Raw genomic sequence first — 18,427 nt, 5'->3', positions numbered from 1 at the left:
TCAGATCCAGTTTAAACTTGGTTTCGAATTAATTTTGAACTATTTCGAATCAAATTTTTTACGAACTTTTTCGAATCAAACTAGAATCGAATCACGAAGTATGAAATTTTTGTGCAGCCCTAGTTCTAAGTTCTAACTAACAACGCACACAGAGAGAGGGAAACAACTGGAAGGCCATAAATTTGCACTTTTATTATCCAAATATGAAAAAATTACATGCATATATAGATAATATTAAACCTTATTTTTCATGTTAGGTTATGGATCATGATCCCATGACATGCCATCCCATCTACAGTGTCCTTGTTTCCCTAATTCCCTCTCACCCTTCTCTCTCTCTCTTCTAGTTTAAATCTCCCCTAGCCCCATCTCCTCGCTTCACGCAACTATCCATTCCTTCCCTATACACACTGTGATACTCTCTCTCTCTACAACCTCCTCCTCTCTCTAGAAACCATGAACACAGCTCAAGCAAACGCTACCAATTCCATCCCCATTACTTTCACTGATCCTAAACAACTACAAGGACAATCTAACACCTCTCCTTCTCCATCTCCTCCCGGTGAGAGAAGAGGCCGAAAGAAACAAACCGAACCAGGCCGGTTTCTTGGTGTGAGACGTAGACCGTGGGGTCGTTATGCTGCTGAAATCCGTGACCCCACCACGAAAGAGCGGCACTGGCTTGGTACATTTGATACTGCACAAGAGGCAGCATTAGCATACGATCGAGCCGCTCTTTCAATGAAAGGCACACAAGCAAGAACCAACTTTGTATACAGTACTGGTACCAGCACTGGTTCACCTTTCTCTAACTTCCCTGCACTCTTCACCACATTTCAGAATTACCAGTTTAACAACCCTGTTCAGCCTGTTTCCATCCCTTCTTTCCATGCAAACCATGCAGTCCCGGTGCAACAACCAAATATCCAGGTATATACTGATAATAACAACAGTAATACAACACTGCATGAGATCAGTGATGACAAGTATACGAGTGATCAGTTCAACATCAACCTGTTCTCAGAGGATACCAAGTCTGGCTATCTGAGCAGTATTATACCAGAAAGCTATCTAAGAGCATCTTCACCTCCGAAGAATAACACTCGTTCTTGTCAACCAAATGATACTGATAGCAGCTTCTACCCAGTAGCCAACAATGGTAGTGTACAAGTTGGTGCAATAGGGTCATCATCAGATCATGATCAGTTCCCGTCGTGCACTGATCTGACTGATTTCGGTGCGATCGGTTCTATCGGTGCTGGTGATGTTTGGTTGGATGATCAGTTATGGGATCAGCTGAGTGCACTTGGTACCAGTGAGATGGGGAATATGGGCTATTCTTCTCTCTATTGATAGTTTATGTCATGCATGTTTTTCTTGTTTTATTTGTCAATTTGTGATGGAGATCAAATTAGGGGAATAGGTTTGTTTCTGAGTTCTAGTAGAGATGCCATGATAGAAGGAGAGTTGGCTTTTTTGGTACTGTCATTGTTCTCTTTTTGGTCTTATTTTGTCCTGAATGGCATTGTGAAATTAAATGTTTGACATCATCTCAAATTCAGTAGCCAGCTTTAGAATGTAGTTGTTATATATTTACCTACTTTCACATTTATGCTCCATTTTTTTCTCTTAATTCTCCACCTCTAAGCATATATATACATCTTTTTCTACTTGTATCTTCAAAAACTAACTTCATATATAACAACAAGTTTCATATTATGATCACTTTAAAAAAAGTTCCATATTATGAAAAATTCTGATATTTTTCAATTTATTTAGCTTTGGTTTTTCCTCCTAAGATTTCATAAATAATTTCAAAATATTACTTGTTCCAAATAAATATACTGGAGAGTATGAGTAGCCCGCCTATTTCCTTCAAAATCAAAAAGAAAAAAAGAGATAACTTGGTCAAAGCCAATTTGAAAAAAGTAAATACAACACTACAATAAAATTTACAAAAAAAAATCTTTTGAAAAATGGCTTCCTCGTTTATATATTAATTAGTCTAGCTCGACAAAAAGTGAACTCCACTTACCAGTAATCCTAACAAGCGCATTAGGTAAAAAGAATCATTATTTTTTTTAGCTTTTCTTTCTTTATGAATTGCGCTTGAGACTGAACTGGGTTGTCTTGACACATATCACCGCTTCTAACTTCAACACACAAAACCAAAAACAAAAGCCCATAATGAGGTTCTTCATGCTGGCCCAATATAGCCCATTTAATGAAAACGGGACCCACATCGAACAGCATATCTTGTAAGTTATATTGCAGAAAGTTGATCTCCTTTCCAATTATATTGATTTGAAGTGGATCAGAAAAATAAAAGATCCACATCATCAATGTTAGATCCATTCTAACTGTTTGATCCGAAATATACGGTTGAGATGAGTTCCTAACACTCTGTTTAGATGGAGAGTAGAGGGAGGAAGAGGAGGTGAAGAATAGAAGAGAATAGAATGGAATAGAATGAAGATTAACATATTTAACCTCTTTGTGTCTGAATGATTAATGAGAGAAAATAAACATAAATTTTTTTTCCGTCTTATTTTTTATTTGGTTGATTAAAATTTAAAATGTTAATAAGAAATTTGATAACTGTTGTATGTTTGTGCCAATAAACTTGTATGAGAGTTTGTGTTATGTTTTCTAAAAATATTTGCAATAAAATTTATTTTCATCCGTTACACTCCAAATTGGGAGGAAACCCGATTATATTAATTACAATGATACAAAGTTAAAACCTTTCACCTATACCCTTCACCTCTGACATAATTTTGTCAACCAAACATGATTCAATGAAAAGTTTCTTATCATGTTAAATGGCATCATAGGCAAAGTTAATAATTGGGTATAGTTTTTTGGAAGAGAGGATCAGAAATTTGTGCTTTGCTGATTCTCCGTTTCTTAGGCACAATTTAAGGAATATATACAGTTAATAATAGATGTACAGTTTAAAGTTCTATTGCCAAAAAAAAAAAGAGGAAAAAAGCAAAAGAAGCAAACAAAGTCAACACAAGCAAAACATCACAACAAACCATTTGACAAGCTCTGTGATAATAAAACCTTTACAGTCAACGCCTTATATCACCCACTGTTTGGGGCATTGTGCCAGTATCACTCTATTTTCTATAACTTTGTATTTTTAATATATACAGTGTACCTTAATCCTAAATGAACTCTCTATTCCCTACACAAAAACACATTGACATATTTGGCAGTTCAGGAACTGACCAGGGACTTGAATAAGGCACAAGAAACACAGTTTGGTAAGTCCAGTAATCGGAATTAGGAAAGCTGTGAGGTTTATAATTTTTCTTACAATGGACAGGGAGATCTGAAACAACCCAAATGCTACTGTCCTGCCTTTGGTTTTCTTGCTATCAAATAGATGCCACAGAAATCCAATTCTTGGAAAAAGGAAAAGAAAAGCTCCCAAGAATACCTGAAACAGGTATGAAATATAGGAATGCTACTTGGAAGGAAAACCAGAAGCATTGCTACAAATCAGAGTTGTTCTCCGGTCCAGAAGCACAGCATTTGTAGCAATAAAAATTAAAAAATCCTATTGGTTTCCTAATTCAGATTACTGGACTTACTATCTAAAGAACAAACTGCGAGTAATGATCCGTTTCTTGCTTTATTTCAAAAGGCCACTAAACAATCATACCGCATGGCTGTCTCCAGCCCTGGTCTGTACGACTTGAGTCCCTCTGATTCTAGCAATCAACCATCGGGTGCTTCTGCAACGATTTTGGCGTAGATGGGCCCCCGTAATAATCATTTGAGGCCTCAGACTGAGATGCCAAATAAGAAAGAGCGGTCATGACCTCATGGATTTCGGGCCGCTTTGCAGCGTCATCCTGCAGACACATTGCAGCAATGGCCAGCGCTCGGAAGAGGCCTCGTTTAGGAAACTGCTTGTTCAGAGCAGGATCAGCCATTTTGGGGAACTTTTTGTGATCTTTGAACATTGGACGGGCCTGATGAGAGGATTAGAATCAGTTTCAGTGTTATCGGAGAGTCAAAAGCATGGTCCATTTGAAACAGAAAATACTGATACTGTACTGACCTGAAACCAAGTAAATTGGGTCTTTTTCTTTTTGCTTCCAATTTTCTTACTTGTTTTTTAGTGTTAAGGTGTAATGTACCAATAATTAAGGCTGATAAACAATATTCAAAGCTTCTTTTTTCCTAAAAGAGGTTCCCTGTTTGAAGTTTCCAGTAAAACAAAATCTCAAATTCCCAATACTACATCAAAATTATATTAAAGATAACAACAGGGAAAATATGCTCACTAAACAACAAAGAAAAATATAGCTAAAGAAAAAAACATCAAGCATGAAAGAAACAAATAGAAATAACTAAACAAATATAAAGAATAAAGAAAATTTACCCAATCAACAAGGTATTGCTCATTAGCAGGCTGAGTTTCAACGTACCCTCTACGGCCGGTGACTATTTCAAGTATGACAACCCCGAAACTGTAAATATCTGATTTAACTGTCAGCTTCCCGGTAGCAGCGTATTCAGGAGCACAGTATCCCTCTGTCCCCATGACCCGGGTTGTGACATGGGTTTTGTCGCCGATGGGTCCGAGCTTTGCAAGCCCGAAATCTGATAGCTTCGGGAAATATCCTTCACCAAGAAGTATATTTGATGGCTTGAAATCTCTGAATATGACAGGAGGGTTAATTTTGTCATGCAAGTACTCTAAGCCTTTAGCAGCACCAGCTAATATCATCATCCTCGTTTTCCAGTCAAGGGGGGCCTTGTCAGGCGGAAGGTCTATTTTAGTAAAATATAATAGTACTTTAGAAGCATTTAGAAGTTTAATCTGGTCAATACAGGAAAAAATCTTTCTTGGAAAAAAAAAATTTGGTGGATTTTAGACCTTTGGTCTGCTTAGTACAGTAGATCTATTACACACATATATAAAACACATCAGATGCATAGAATTTCAGCATGGTCAACCCAGAATGAGGGTCTATTTCATATCAAGATCCTATCAAATACATTGGTACTAAGTTCATGGCAAGGTTGTTCAGTATAATTTCCGTAACACAAGTATGGACTAACTGAAATTGCGAGGTTGCATTATGATGTAGCTTAAATGTTATTTCTCTCATACAAGTTGGAAATACTATCAATTTTGTTTCCCTTGGCTTATATGGGTGTAAAAGAATGTGGACAATAAGAAACTGAGAATGTAAAACTCAAAACTAGCTTGCAGAAAGAAATGATGAAAAATTGCACTAAATATTGGGACATGAAATCCTTTAAAGTAGCTTAATTGAAAATGACGAAGAATTGTGCTCAAATTGGTTGAAGTAGATGTCGAAATTAATTTGAAAAGGTCACAATTTTGACTATTCCATGTATCAGATTTACTAATGAAATGACCAAGTTTTTTCAACTTCTGTAATAGATTCAGTACTCCCAATTTCTTTTTCCCTTGTGACATATTCAATAAGATTGTGCAATCAAGGCTTAAACTGAGGTTATACTCAGACTGCAGACGTCAAAGTATTTAAAGCAGATTGAAGAATTGATAAAGATTTGTTCTAAATGTCATAAATAAGGGACAAAATAAAATTGAAAAAAAAAGTAGGAGTTGGTTAATCTAACCATGAAGATGATCTTCTAGGGATCCTAAAGGCATGTACTCATAGACTAACATCCGATGGTCACTATCCGTGCAATATCCAATAAGATTTACCAGATGCTCATGATGAAATAAACTCAGCATGAGCACCTCTACCAGAAACTCTCTGTTTCCTTGTAGGCCATTCCTGTCTAGTTGTTTAATGGCCACAACCTGCACAATAGAAAAATCATCCAGCTTTCAAATTATGAGACTGGTATTACAGATCATACCAAGGTAGTAGTCTTTTTACAATGTTGAGTACCCCACACTAATTAAAGGTGTTCATAGTTATTTTCTTTAAAAAAAAAAGCATCAGAATAATCCAGAATGATTTGAGTTGATAGTGTTTGGCCCAACTGGTACGGGACCCATCTTAATAGGTTTCGATTGCGGTACTTTGGCCAGAGGATGTTGCCTAAGACCTAATAAACCCCTGATACTCTATACTGACCTTCAATTAAGCAATATAATAAAAGAATTAAAAGTAAAAAGGAAGAAGATGAAATTGAGATACAGATAATTGGCTTAACTGTTTGGTACAGTAATCCAGTACATATCACTACCAGTATATACTGTATAAAGGGACTTGTACTGGTATGTAGTTTTTGATGAGTAGAGAAATAACGGACCTGTCCATTGTCCAGCCAACCCTTGTGCACACAGCCGAACCCACCCTTACCCAGGAACAAGTCTTCTTTAAAATTTCTAGTTGCAGCTGCTAGCTCATAGTAGCTAAATGTTCGTATGGGAAATTGTGTTCTATTTTCACCATTAGTATCTTGTTCATGACCTCCATTCACTTGGTAATCTTGCCTTGACTCGACTACTGGTGACAGAGAATATTAACTTAAGATATAATTAAATTAAATACGAAAAATAAATGGAACTATCTAAAAGCCTTTGGAAGGTGCAAAACTTGTATCCTGATAGTCTGATAATAGCATGTTAAGTCCGGTACGGTTGAGTCCGGTACCAAATATTTGACCAAGAAGATACGAAACTAACCAGAGACAACTCTAGCTTGCTGCAAGTTTAACCCAGAGGTGCCTTTCTTCTCTCCTTTCCGGCCGAAGCACGAACAAAACCCCATGACTGCATATACAAATAAAACAATAGAAAACAAGAAGACGTAACTGAAGCTAAAGATAAGACTTAAGAGAAGGATGAGATAAAAAAGGATATCTACCTGCGACTTGGCAAGGAAGGGAAAAGCGAGACGGTGATCAAAGTCGCCTCTGAAGAAAGCGGAATTCTACTTTTCTGGCCTGCGTGGAAAAGAAAATGTATTTTCATATAAATCCAGGGATTGATTTGTCAAATAGCGCCGGTAGAGGGAGCTCAGGTAGGCAGTTCTTTTTGACTAATTATCTGACGACGATTCTCTGTAGTTAAATATGTAGCGAGTTAGTAAGGAAGAAGGGTGCGTTTGTTTTGTGGTCGTTACTGTTTGCTACACATTATTGTAAATTATTGGAATCGAACAATTTCATTGATCTGTTATAGATAGGGGTGAAAACGGTATGGATAATATTTGAAAATTTAGACGTGAATATTTGATATCTGAATATCTGTGTGATATTAATATGATTTTATGTTCTAATTATCCGTATTAAAATAGTAAATATATATCATATATTTTAATATATATTATAAAAAAATTATGTTATTCATCATTATAATTAGATAAATATTTTGAACTTTAATATTTTTTTTATATTATTTTAATTAATATATGATCTGTATCCGTATCATATATGATATCCGCTCCAATTTCACCCCAAGTTTTAGAATTAGTTTTTAAATGAATAAGAATTATCAGCGGAAAGAGAATATACGGGTTTATTATATTAAAATCGAGTAATTAATAACTATGTAACCTGATGGTGAAATGTTTGTTTAATATCCTCTCGAGGTATCTATGAGCAATTTTGTTTAATAAGAATTAGAGCACGGAAGAGCTTGTTTTAGGAATTTTTGAACTACAGCTAGAAAAGGATCAGAAAAGAAAACCGCGTTGCGTGTGGAGCAAATATTATCCATGTTTGAAAGAAGTATTGGGAAACCAGTTAAGTATATAAATGTTTGTTTTCTAGGAAAAGGAGAATTTTAAATTTCAGTACCTGATTATTTTTATTAAAAAGAAACAAATTGAGCTTTGAGCTTTATTTACATCTAGTTGATCCTTAATTTTTTTTTTTTATTAAAAAAAAACATCTTAATTTGTAAAATTTCATTTGCACCCTATCAGTTGTTAATATAAAAAAATAGCACATTAATTTCTTTGAAAATAATTAAAGAGGAGGGTTCAAATGCCTCCATTTTTTGTGCCTCCATCATGCCTTCATTATTTAAAAACTTAAATAATTCAGAGTTTAAAACTTAAACGTCAAAATAAAACCGTTAGATGTGATCTATGTTATTTTCTCTTTGTCCATAAAAAATTATCACATTTTGATTTTGCTTTTATATTAATTAATAAGTTGAAAAATTAACGTCTAGATATTATCCACATTTTTACACATTTTTACAAGTTAAGATGACAACAAAAACAAAGTTAAAATGCTATATTTTTTTACACGTGCATAGATAAAATGATGTAATTCATATCCAACTGTTTTATTTTGAATTTTAAGATTTAAATTTTGAGTTATTAAAGTTTTTAAAAGTTTAAACATGATGAAGACACAAAAAATGAAGGCATTTGAACCCTCCTCATAATTAAATTAGTCCTTCTATTGTTGATTTTCAAAATAACCAACTTAGTTTTTAGACTAATTATGAACAAATTATAGTTCAAAAATATCAATTTGATGTAAATAAAAATTCAGCTACGAAGTCAACTTTTTAAAAAAAATATATGACTAAAATCTGATTATTTTTCTTAAAGAGATATCCGACAACATCAAACTTATAACTTTTCTCAATTTTTTATTGGAAACCAAATAATATTTTTTTACCAAGTCATGTGATGGGACCTCATACATAAAAAAAAAAAAAAAATTATGTAAATAATTTTATGCCTCCACTGCATTCCAACTCTCTAGTTTCAACTTCATTCGAGCACAAAAGAGTCGTAAATTCGAAATCCATTTAAAATTTCTTATATATACTTTTCATCAAAAAAAATTGATATTTAGATGAAGTTTGATACTTTTTAATATTTTTCATTTTATTTAGCTTTGGTTTTTCCTCTTAAGATCTCATAAATAGTCTCAAAATATAACGTGTCCCAAACAAATATACACTGGAGAGTATGTGTAGCCCGTCTTTTCCCTTCAAAATCAAAAGGAAAAAAGAGATAACTTGGTCAAAGCCAATTCGATAAAAATAAATACAACACTACAATATAAATTAAAAAATATATTTTGAAACATGACTTCGTGGTCTATATATTAATTAGTCGAGATTAGGGGTGAAAACGGTATGAATAATATATGATTCGTATTTAATCTGTATTCGAAAATTTAGATGTACATATTTGATATCTGAATATTTATGTGGATAACGATACTGATATGGTTTTACGTTTCAATTATTTGTATTTGAAGAGTAGATATATATTATATATTTTAATATATATTATAAAAAAATTATATTATTCACTATTATAATTAAATAAATATCACGAACTTTAATATTTTTAATATATTTTATATTATTTTCATAAATATTCGATATGATCCGGATCCGTATTTGTATCCGTCTAATATCCGTTCCGTATCCGTATTCGAAAAAAAAAATGAATATGGTTTTACCACTGTCCGCTCTGTATCGGCTACGTTTTCACCCCTTCGACGAGAATCGTGATTGACAAAAAAAAAAAAAAAAAAAAAAAAAAAAAAAAGAAGAAAGGGTAAAAGATCATTAATTTTTTTTCTTTCTTTATAAATTGCGCATGAGACTGAACTGGGTTGTCTTGACACATAAGCGCTTGTAATTCAACCCACAAAACCAAAAACAAAAGCCCATAATGAGGTTCTTTTTTCTGGCCCAATATAGCCCATTTAATGAAAACGGGAACCACACCGAACCGCGCATTTATTGTAGATCTCCTTCCCAATTATACGGATTTTTTAAGTGATCAGAAAATAGAAGATCTACCGTTCGATACGAAATAGCAAACATGATAACAAATAATTGGGTTTATAAATGAGTCTAGGGGCTTTTGGTTTTCTATTCGTTGGTAAGTTAATTCTTCTAATTTGTCCTTCTTATTGTATCTGGATATGAGAGGGTTTCTATCCAAAATTGGTAAGGAGTATCATTTCCGTTGCTTAATACCGTGCCTAAACTGTTCAGGTTTCTCTGTTCAGTACCTCACCTTACAGGTCTAGACCATAAAGTTCTGGTTAGCCTAAATCGTTTCTAAATACAGGTGCTTTTCCAATTGATACCTCACACAAATATGTAAATACAATAATTCAATTATAGGTTCCCAATTAAACCTTAGGTTTCACCGTTAGGTACTTGGCCTAAAATATAATTATATTTTCTGTAAATATTTAATTAAACTAATCTCGGTTTGTTCTAATCTAAATTCCTAATTATTCATGCAACATGGTTTGATACCATCTACATTTGAACCAAAGCTACTGAAGTGGTTAACCTAAGCAGGCTACTAGTTTCAAGTATCACACATTCACACCATTCAATCACATAAATTCATTCAAGCACAAGAAATACATAATCACAGACAAATATGAAGAAAAAAACCAAGTAAAATTAACTAAAACCAAATTCAAGTTTTACAACCATATTGCAAGAAAGTTGCTTCAGAGAGATTGGTGTGTTTACAAATTTGAAGTAACTCCCAACATGAAAGTTGTAGATCTCTTTGTCTGCTTTCCAGCAAGCTTTGATTCAACTCAATCAGAGTTCGTATGACATAGCTATGGTCAAAATACGAACAGATCAGCCGCTTCATTTTCGCCCCAGGGACACTTTGTGGGCCGCAAAAACTTGTTGTTTCTTCCAGTTTCTGCAATTTAAACATAATCTATGGCAGTAACTTGAACTTGATACAAAATCTAATCTAAATTATCCAATAATTAAATAAATTGGTACAGTTTCAAAGACAAAACCCTATCCAAAAGTTGATACAATTGAGGCTTATCAGGAGCTGAACCCTATTCCCGTTGGTCATGTTAAACTCAATCTTAACCAAAGTTAATTATTGGGTAAAAAAAATTACCTGTTGCTGATTCTCCGCATTGTATCGGTTTATAGTTCTATTGAAAAGAAAATAGATAAAAGAAGCAAACAAAGTCGACACAAACAAAACATCACAACAATCCATTTAACAAGATATCTCTGTCATAAGAAAAACCTTTCCACAGTGCTAATATATAAGATATTTACACAAGTGCAAACTATTGCTTCCAGTCTAAATTTTTGGAAAAAAAATATAAAGTACCCACAGTGAATGCCCCCTTATGCTCCAACATTTACTGACAAAATAGCCTCTAAAAAGCTTGAACGAGTGGGGCCTACTGCAGTGATGGTGGGAGATATAATGGGGCGCACTGCTTGGGGCATTGTATCACTCCTATATTTTAAACTACAGCATAATTCTATAAATTCATATATTTCCTATATACACCCTTAATCCTAAATGAACTTTCTATTCCCTACACAAAAACACATTGATGTATTTGACAGCTCAGGAACCGACCAGGGACTTGAGTAAGAGACAAGGAACACAGTTTGGTAAGTCCAGTAATCGGAATTAGGAAAGCTGTGAGGTTTTCAATTTTTCTTACACTGGATATGGATCAGATTCAAAAACAACCAAAATGCTACAGTTCTGCCTATGGTTTCCTTGTTACAGAAATCCTCTTGAAAAAGGAAAAAAAAAACTCCCAAGGATACCTGAAACAGGTATGAAATATAGGAATGCAACAAGGAAAAACAGAAGCACTGCTACAAGTCAGAGTTGTTTTCCGGTCCAGAAACACAGCATTTGTAGCAAATTATTGGACTTATTACCCAGTGTAAAAAAATTAAAAATCCTATTGGTTCCCTAATTCAAATTATTGGACTTACTATCTAAAGAACAAACTGTGAGTAGCGATCTGCTTCATGCTCTATTTCAAAAGGCCACTAAACAATCATATTGTACGGCTGTCTCCAACCCTGGTCTGTATGACTTGAGTCCTGCTGATTATAGCAATCAACCCTTACCCAGGAACAAATCTTCTTTAAAAAATCTAGTGGCAGCTGCTAGCTCATAGTAGCTAAATGTTCGTATAGGAAATTGTGTTCTATTTTCACCATTAGTACCTGGTTCATGACTGCCATTCACTGAATAATGTTGCCTTGACTCGACTACTGCTGAAAGAGAAAATTAACTTACATATGATTTAAAAAATAAATGGAACTATCTAAAAGCCAGTGTTGTAAATAACGGTATGTGGTCATCGGACAAAAAAGATATCGCCAAGCGATTAATCAATATGCGGCCTATTAATCGAAATTATACAGACAATTTAACGTTTTTATTAAATTTATATATATATATTATAATTTATTAAAAATAATTTATTTAACTCAATAGACTTATCAAATAAATTTAATTTAATTTAACTTAGTGTTATTATTATAGCATTACACTACGCTTATTTTTTCTTAACCCATAAAAACATTTATTTAATAAAAAATTATATTTTTTCAAATTCTAATAACTTATTATTTGAAAGAAATAAAACATTCCAACATAAAATCACTAAATTTAGTTTATGATAACAACTTAATTTCATAAATGAACATGTCATATTAATTAAAAAAAATTACATCAGTAAGTAAGAAAAACATATGGTATAAATAATCGAAGAATTAATCAATTTCAAAATAAATAAGAAGAAAAAATATATATAAAAAATATTAGATATATATCCAAAAACAAATAAAACTACAATACAAAATTTATAAATCTTATTATTACACACACTATCATGTATTCATAAATCTTATTATCACACACTATCACTGAAAAAAAAATAAAAAAAATTATTACTAAAATAAACGAGAATAAACAGAACTAAATGGAAATAAACGGGAATAAATGAGGATAAACAGAACTAAATGGAAATAAACTAGAATAAACGAGAGTAGACGGATGATTAAATGATAAAACGGCCGATTAAGTGTTTTCATCCGCAAACAAGCATCCGTTAAGTGTATTCGAAATGGTTTGACCGTCATTAACGATTAAACCGCCATGAAGACCTTTTTTTAGAAAGAAGGAAAGAAGGAATGTGTGGAACTTCTGTTAAGTCCGGTACCAAATATTTGACCAAGAAGACACGAAACTAACCAGAAACAACTCTAGCTTGCGCCAAGTTTAAGCCAGAGGTCTCTTTCTTCTCTCGTTCCCGGCCGAAGCACGAACAAAACCCCATGACTCGTATACAAATATAACAAAAGAAAATAACAAGGCGTGACTGGAACTAACTAAAAGAGAGAGGAGAGAAGCAGGGGTGAGGTAAAAAAAGATATCTACTTGCGACTTGGCAAGGAAGGGTGACGGTGATCAAAATTAATTCGTATCCTCTGAGATATCTCAAACTTTGCCTGACTTTACGGAAAATTTTAACCGTTTAAATCAGTTATGCACGAATCTCAAAGCACAAATAATCCAGGCCCCCTGCGCTATCACCGAATAGACACTGGACACGTCAGTCACGCAAAAGTTGAGATATCTCAGAGGATACGGACTCGATCAAAGTCGCCTCTGAAGAAAGCGAAATTCAACGTTCCGGCCTGCTTGGAAAGGAAAATGTATTTTCCAATAATTCCAGAGATTGATTTATCAAACGGCGCCAGTAATTTACTGTTATTTACAACACTGACATAAATTATTCAGGAACGGTTCTACATTTATCTGCACGGGTGCTAAGTCACTCTATAATTTTAAAATTTTAATTATATATATTGAAATTTAACTTAATTTTATCTTTTTAGAACTTTTGTATAGCCTAGTCCTCCTCAATTATATTTTCATCAACAACATAATGTTCATTTTAATTTTAACACTCTCTATCATGAATTTGTAGTTCCGACCCTTAAATTATTGTTTTCTAGAATTCACAATTGTATTTAAGATATTGAAGGGTTTTAACTGAATAAAAGGAAAATTTTAAGTTTTAGTTCCTGACTTTGTTTTCTTAAAAAGAAACAAATTGATCTTTGAGCTTTGATTTACATCTAGTTGAACCTTAATTTTTTTAACAGCCATCTTAGTTTGTAAAAATTTCATTTGTATCCTATCAGTTGTTAAAATTATAAAATAACTTTTAGCATATTAATTTCTTTGAAAATAATTAAATAAGTCCTTCTATCGGTGATTTTTAAAATGACCAACTTAGTTTTTTAAAGACTAATTATGTACACTTTAAAGTTTAAAGATAAATTTGAGGTAAATACAAATTCAGCTACGAAATTAACTATTAAAAAAATTATGGACTAAAATCTGATTTTTTTTTTTCTTAGAAGAGATATTTGACAACATCAAACTTCTAACTTTTTTTAAATTTTTATTCAAAAAATAATAATTTTGTTTTACCATGTCATGTGATGGGACCTCATACAAAAAAAAAAAAAATCAAATGATTCACGCCTCCACTCCATTCCAATTTCCAAATCAAGTTTCAACTTTAAACGACTTTCAATAAAAAAAAAAATTACTGAAGCACAAAAGAGTCGTACATTCGAAATCCAATTAAAGTTTTTATGTATATTTGAAGTTGAGAGGAATTTTATCACAATATGTTCAAAACTATTTAACATTTACAAATAATTTTTTATTTAAATTTTGAACATGTAGTCTCTCACGCAAAGAGCATTGTATTCATTACTAGTCTAAAAATTGGTTCTTCAGTGAAGAATCTCTTGTTATTTTTGTAAGTAGGGAATGTAAAAATCTCTCATTTCAAAAATTTAGAGATGTTTAGCCTCCCTCGTAACGGAGCAGATACAGAGCGAATAATAGTAAAATCATATTCATATTCATATTTTTTTTTCTGGATACGAATACGCTCGTTTATTCCAGACGGATTCGGATACATATACGGATCGGATCGGATCGAATATTTATTAAAATAATATAAATAATTATTAAAAATACTAAAGTTGATAATATTTATTCAATTATAATGGTGAATAACATAATTTTTTCATAATATATATTAAATATATGTTATATGAGGAGAGATCCAATTACACCATTTTTTTGTGACACTGAATTACACTCTATATTTTCAAAGTCCAAACAGTTGATCCAAACAATTGATTCAAACCATTCAACATGATGGATATGTTAAAATGTGCTTGCAGATCAAATTTTATATTTTTTTTAAAATTTGTTTACTATTTATTAAGATGGATACAAAAATTCAATGGTCTAAATATAGCGATTTTGTTAAAAAAATGAAGGCTTTAGAAGAGGTGAACAAGAGAGGAACAAAAATTTCTCATGCTTTAGAAGAGGTGAACAAGAGAGAAAACAAAGATGAAGACTTTACGGAGGAAAGAGCAGAGTCACGAAGCATTGATTTTTTAGAAATTGTGTCACTCTAATTTGAGTGTAAAAACACTATTCTGAAGTGAGGCTACCTCCGATCTGTCCCTTCCCTTCCCGGGATTTACCTCTCAGTTCTGGAGCACTGCCTTAGTCTTCTCAGAGGAGATTCGTTTGCTTGATCTGAACCGTTCTCTCCTTCCGTTATGATCAGTGCAGAGTCGAGATTGAGAAGTTGGTTATTGGTCCACTTTTCTCTCCACAATCTCAGCTGCGTATTTTGTGTAGCAAATCTTGTAGTGAATCGAAATTGCAATTAAAGGGTCAACACAACTACATGCACATATCTGTACGTAAGGATCTGAAACAGAAAAACCGTAATACGTTTGTGCTGGATGAAATAAAAACGCTCGGAAAAAAACAAAGGTGTCTCCGTCAAAAAGAGAAAATTAGCCATGATTTTTCAATCAGAAAAAATATATTCTAGCCATGATTTTTCAAAAATGTTATGTACCACTTGATGGGAGGTCAAAAACAACTTTGTCATATTATGAGGTTTCAAATGTTTTTATTTTATGTGTAATTCAAAATTTAAAATTTAAAAGTCAAAATAAACTCGTTAAATATGATCTACATCATTTTATCTATGCACACATAAAAAATTATAATACTTCAACTTTGTTGTTTTTGTCATCAAAAACTTGTACAACTGTATTGATGTGGATAATTTCTAAATGTTTAATTTTCAACTTATTTTTTTGAAATCATGGATTGGAGGTCAAGTCACTCAACACACTTTCAAACTTCTATGTATATTATACAAGATTTTCCCATTTTGTGGGCTTCGAACCCACAACCTCTCACATGAGAGCCATGTGTCTTTGCCACTAGACCAAAGACAAGTTCTTGATTTTCAACTTATTAATTCATATAAAAATAAAATTGAAATATGATATTTTTTTTATAAACACGCAGTGAAAATTATACAGATCAAATCTAATGGTTTTATTTTGACATTTATATTTTAAATATTAATAATTTTATTTTTTTTAAATTTAAATAGTCGATATGAACCATTCAACGTGATCTCCATGTGATAATATACTTATAAGCTAAATTTTATATTTTATTTTATTTTTTACTATTTTTTAGATAGGTAGAAAATCACTCTTTAGATCGAGTGATTTTCTGTCAATCTAAAAATTTAGTATTTTTTTTCTTAGAAATATAAATTTAATCTACAAGTATATTTTATATGTAAATTATGTTAAACGGTTCAAAATAATTGTTTAAACTTTATAAATAAAAATATTAATTCATAATACGAACCTTTATACCTTTATAGCGCTTTGGTTGAAGAAACATGCTTGTAGCGCTTTGTTTGAAGTAAATATTTATTTGCATTTTCGTCGTAATTTTTCCAATCAAAATTTTAGAACATGAATTTAAAAAAACCGTTCATGATTAAAATAAGGACAAATCTATTAATAATAATAATAATAATTAAATGTAATTATCCGGGTAAATGAACGATGTATTTATTTGAAAAAAAATGAACTGAATAATGAAAGATCAAATTTTTTTTTCTATATTGGTGTGAATTTGTATCAGTCATGTAAGACACTTGTTTTGCACATAATCAGTCCATCTGTTCAATTTAAAATTTGAACAAACACGCACATATTCTATCCGGAGCCTTAAAGTGGAATTTATTTTAAGGTAAATTTCGGTGAAGGTCACTAAATTTTATATTTTGTCATGAATTAGTTACTCAGCTTTAATTTATTTTAATCAAGTTATTTAATTTTTTTATTTGTCTCAAATTGGTCATTCTATAACTTTTATGTTCAAAATGCTAACGAAATATGCTCATTTCGTCCAATATTCTAATAGAATGAGCATATTCCGTTTAAAATATTAACTGAATGAGAATATTCTATTAGTATTTTGAATAAAAAAGTTATAAAGTAATCAATTTGAAATAAATAGAAAGTTTAGTAACCTTTGGAAAAATTTGCCCTTTATTTTACATAGACCTTGACCGGGTCTTGGGTCCCTTCTCCAAAATAAATTATAAAAAGAAAAAGGATTCTTATGTGGAACTATTTTTCTATGTTTCCATTGGAATAGACTAAATGAGTAGTCAATTTTCAATTCTATAATTTCTCAATTCTTCTACTATTCCATACCAACTTCCTCCAATCAAATATGTCAAAAAATTACCCAGGTGAATAAAATAAGAAAACTACATATCCGGCCTAGGACTGGGCAAAAAAACTCGAACTCATAACTCGCTCATTTACAGCTCGTTTAACTCGGCTCATTTACAACTCAGCTCATTTACAACTCGAGTTGGCCAACTCGTTTAATAAATGAGATGAGTTCGAGTTGGCTCCAACTCGCTCATTTATAACTCGAGTTGCATAGTATTAGTCACAATAAATCTCAAAATAATCAAACCCAAATCTCTATACTGTTATTTGTGCTTTGAGATTCGTGCAAAATATGTTTGAACTTGTGTTGTAATACTATCACTGGTTAAACGAGTTATGAGCCAACTCGAGTTGATAACGAGCTGAGTTTGAACTTGTGTTGTAATACTATCACTGGTTAAACGAGTTGTGAGCCAACTCGAGTTGATAACGAGCCGAGTTCGAGTTAGGGTAACTCGCTCAAACTCGGCTCATTTACAGCCCTAATCCGGCCACATAAGATGGATCATGAGTCATGACCCATGATACTCCGTTATATACAACAATTTTTTTCTTAACAAAAAAAAATATTTCATTAATTATTTCAAATAATATTTTGAATTTTGAACAATAAATTTAGTTTTTTTAACAATATTATTTCTTTATTTTACATTCTTTTATAATTTTTCTGATTTTCCTCCTTAAATAAATTTGAAATTTGAAATAATTTTTCTGATCAGTTACATCACGTGTGATCATGATATGACTTGATCACAACATGATTAACATGCTATGAATAAAATAAGAAAATTACATATCCGGTCACATAAAATATATCACGAGTCATCCGGCCACATAAAATGGATCATGAGTCATGACCCACAAAGGCCACAATACTACGTTATATACGACAATATTTTCTTAACAAAAAAAATATTATTTATCTCAAATATTATTTCAAAGTTCGAACAATAAATTAATTTTTAAAGATTTTTTTTTTGCTTCATTATTTCTTTATTTTATATTCTTTTATAATTTTTCCTGTTTTTTTTCTTTCTTTAACAAACTTAAAAT

General features: G+C 32.1%; 2 protein-coding genes across 5 annotated transcripts; one reads left to right on the top strand and one right to left on the bottom strand.

Annotated features, from left to right (window-relative positions):
• Nucleotides 1–272: 272 nt before the first annotated feature.
• Nucleotides 273–1,556, top strand: LOC144544489 (uncharacterized). Its single transcript, XM_078292998.1, has one exon. It carries the CDS (start codon nucleotides 457–459, stop codon nucleotides 1,351–1,353), a length of 897 nt encoding a protein of 298 aa, XP_078149124.1. The 5' UTR covers nucleotides 273–456; the 3' UTR covers nucleotides 1,354–1,556.
• Nucleotides 1,557–2,997: 1,441 nt separating this feature from the next.
• On the bottom strand, nucleotides 2,998–6,959 carry LOC144544245 (receptor-like cytoplasmic kinase 185). 4 transcript variants are annotated; one of them, XM_078292690.1, is made up of 6 exons: nucleotides 6,834–6,959; nucleotides 6,653–6,739; nucleotides 6,277–6,470; nucleotides 5,629–5,818; nucleotides 4,397–4,788; nucleotides 2,998–3,983 (listed from the first exon to the last, which is right to left on the bottom strand). In XM_078292690.1, the coding sequence occupies exons 2-6, from the start codon at nucleotides 6,735–6,737 to the stop codon at nucleotides 3,720–3,722; spliced, it is 1,125 nt and encodes a 374-aa protein (XP_078148816.1). In that variant the 5' UTR covers nucleotides 6,738–6,739; nucleotides 6,834–6,959; the 3' UTR covers nucleotides 2,998–3,719. The 4 variants fall into 4 exon arrangements, with proteins under 4 accessions (XP_078148816.1, XP_078148815.1, XP_078148817.1 ...); XM_078292689.1 differs by having other exon boundaries at nucleotides 6,277–6,473; nucleotides 6,834–6,957; XM_078292691.1 differs by lacking the exon at nucleotides 6,653–6,739 and having other exon boundaries at nucleotides 6,277–6,473; nucleotides 6,834–6,872.
• Between the last annotated feature and the right edge of the window lie 11,468 nt (nucleotides 6,960–18,427).

This window comes from Carex rostrata, chromosome 26 (genome assembly GCF_964058835.1).
Source record: "Carex rostrata chromosome 26, lpCarRost1.2, whole genome shotgun sequence".
Classification (NCBI taxonomy): Eukaryota; Viridiplantae; Streptophyta; class Magnoliopsida; order Poales; family Cyperaceae; genus Carex; species Carex rostrata.
Note: the sequence above shows the minus strand (reverse complement) of the source record. Positions and strands in the feature narration are given on the sequence as shown.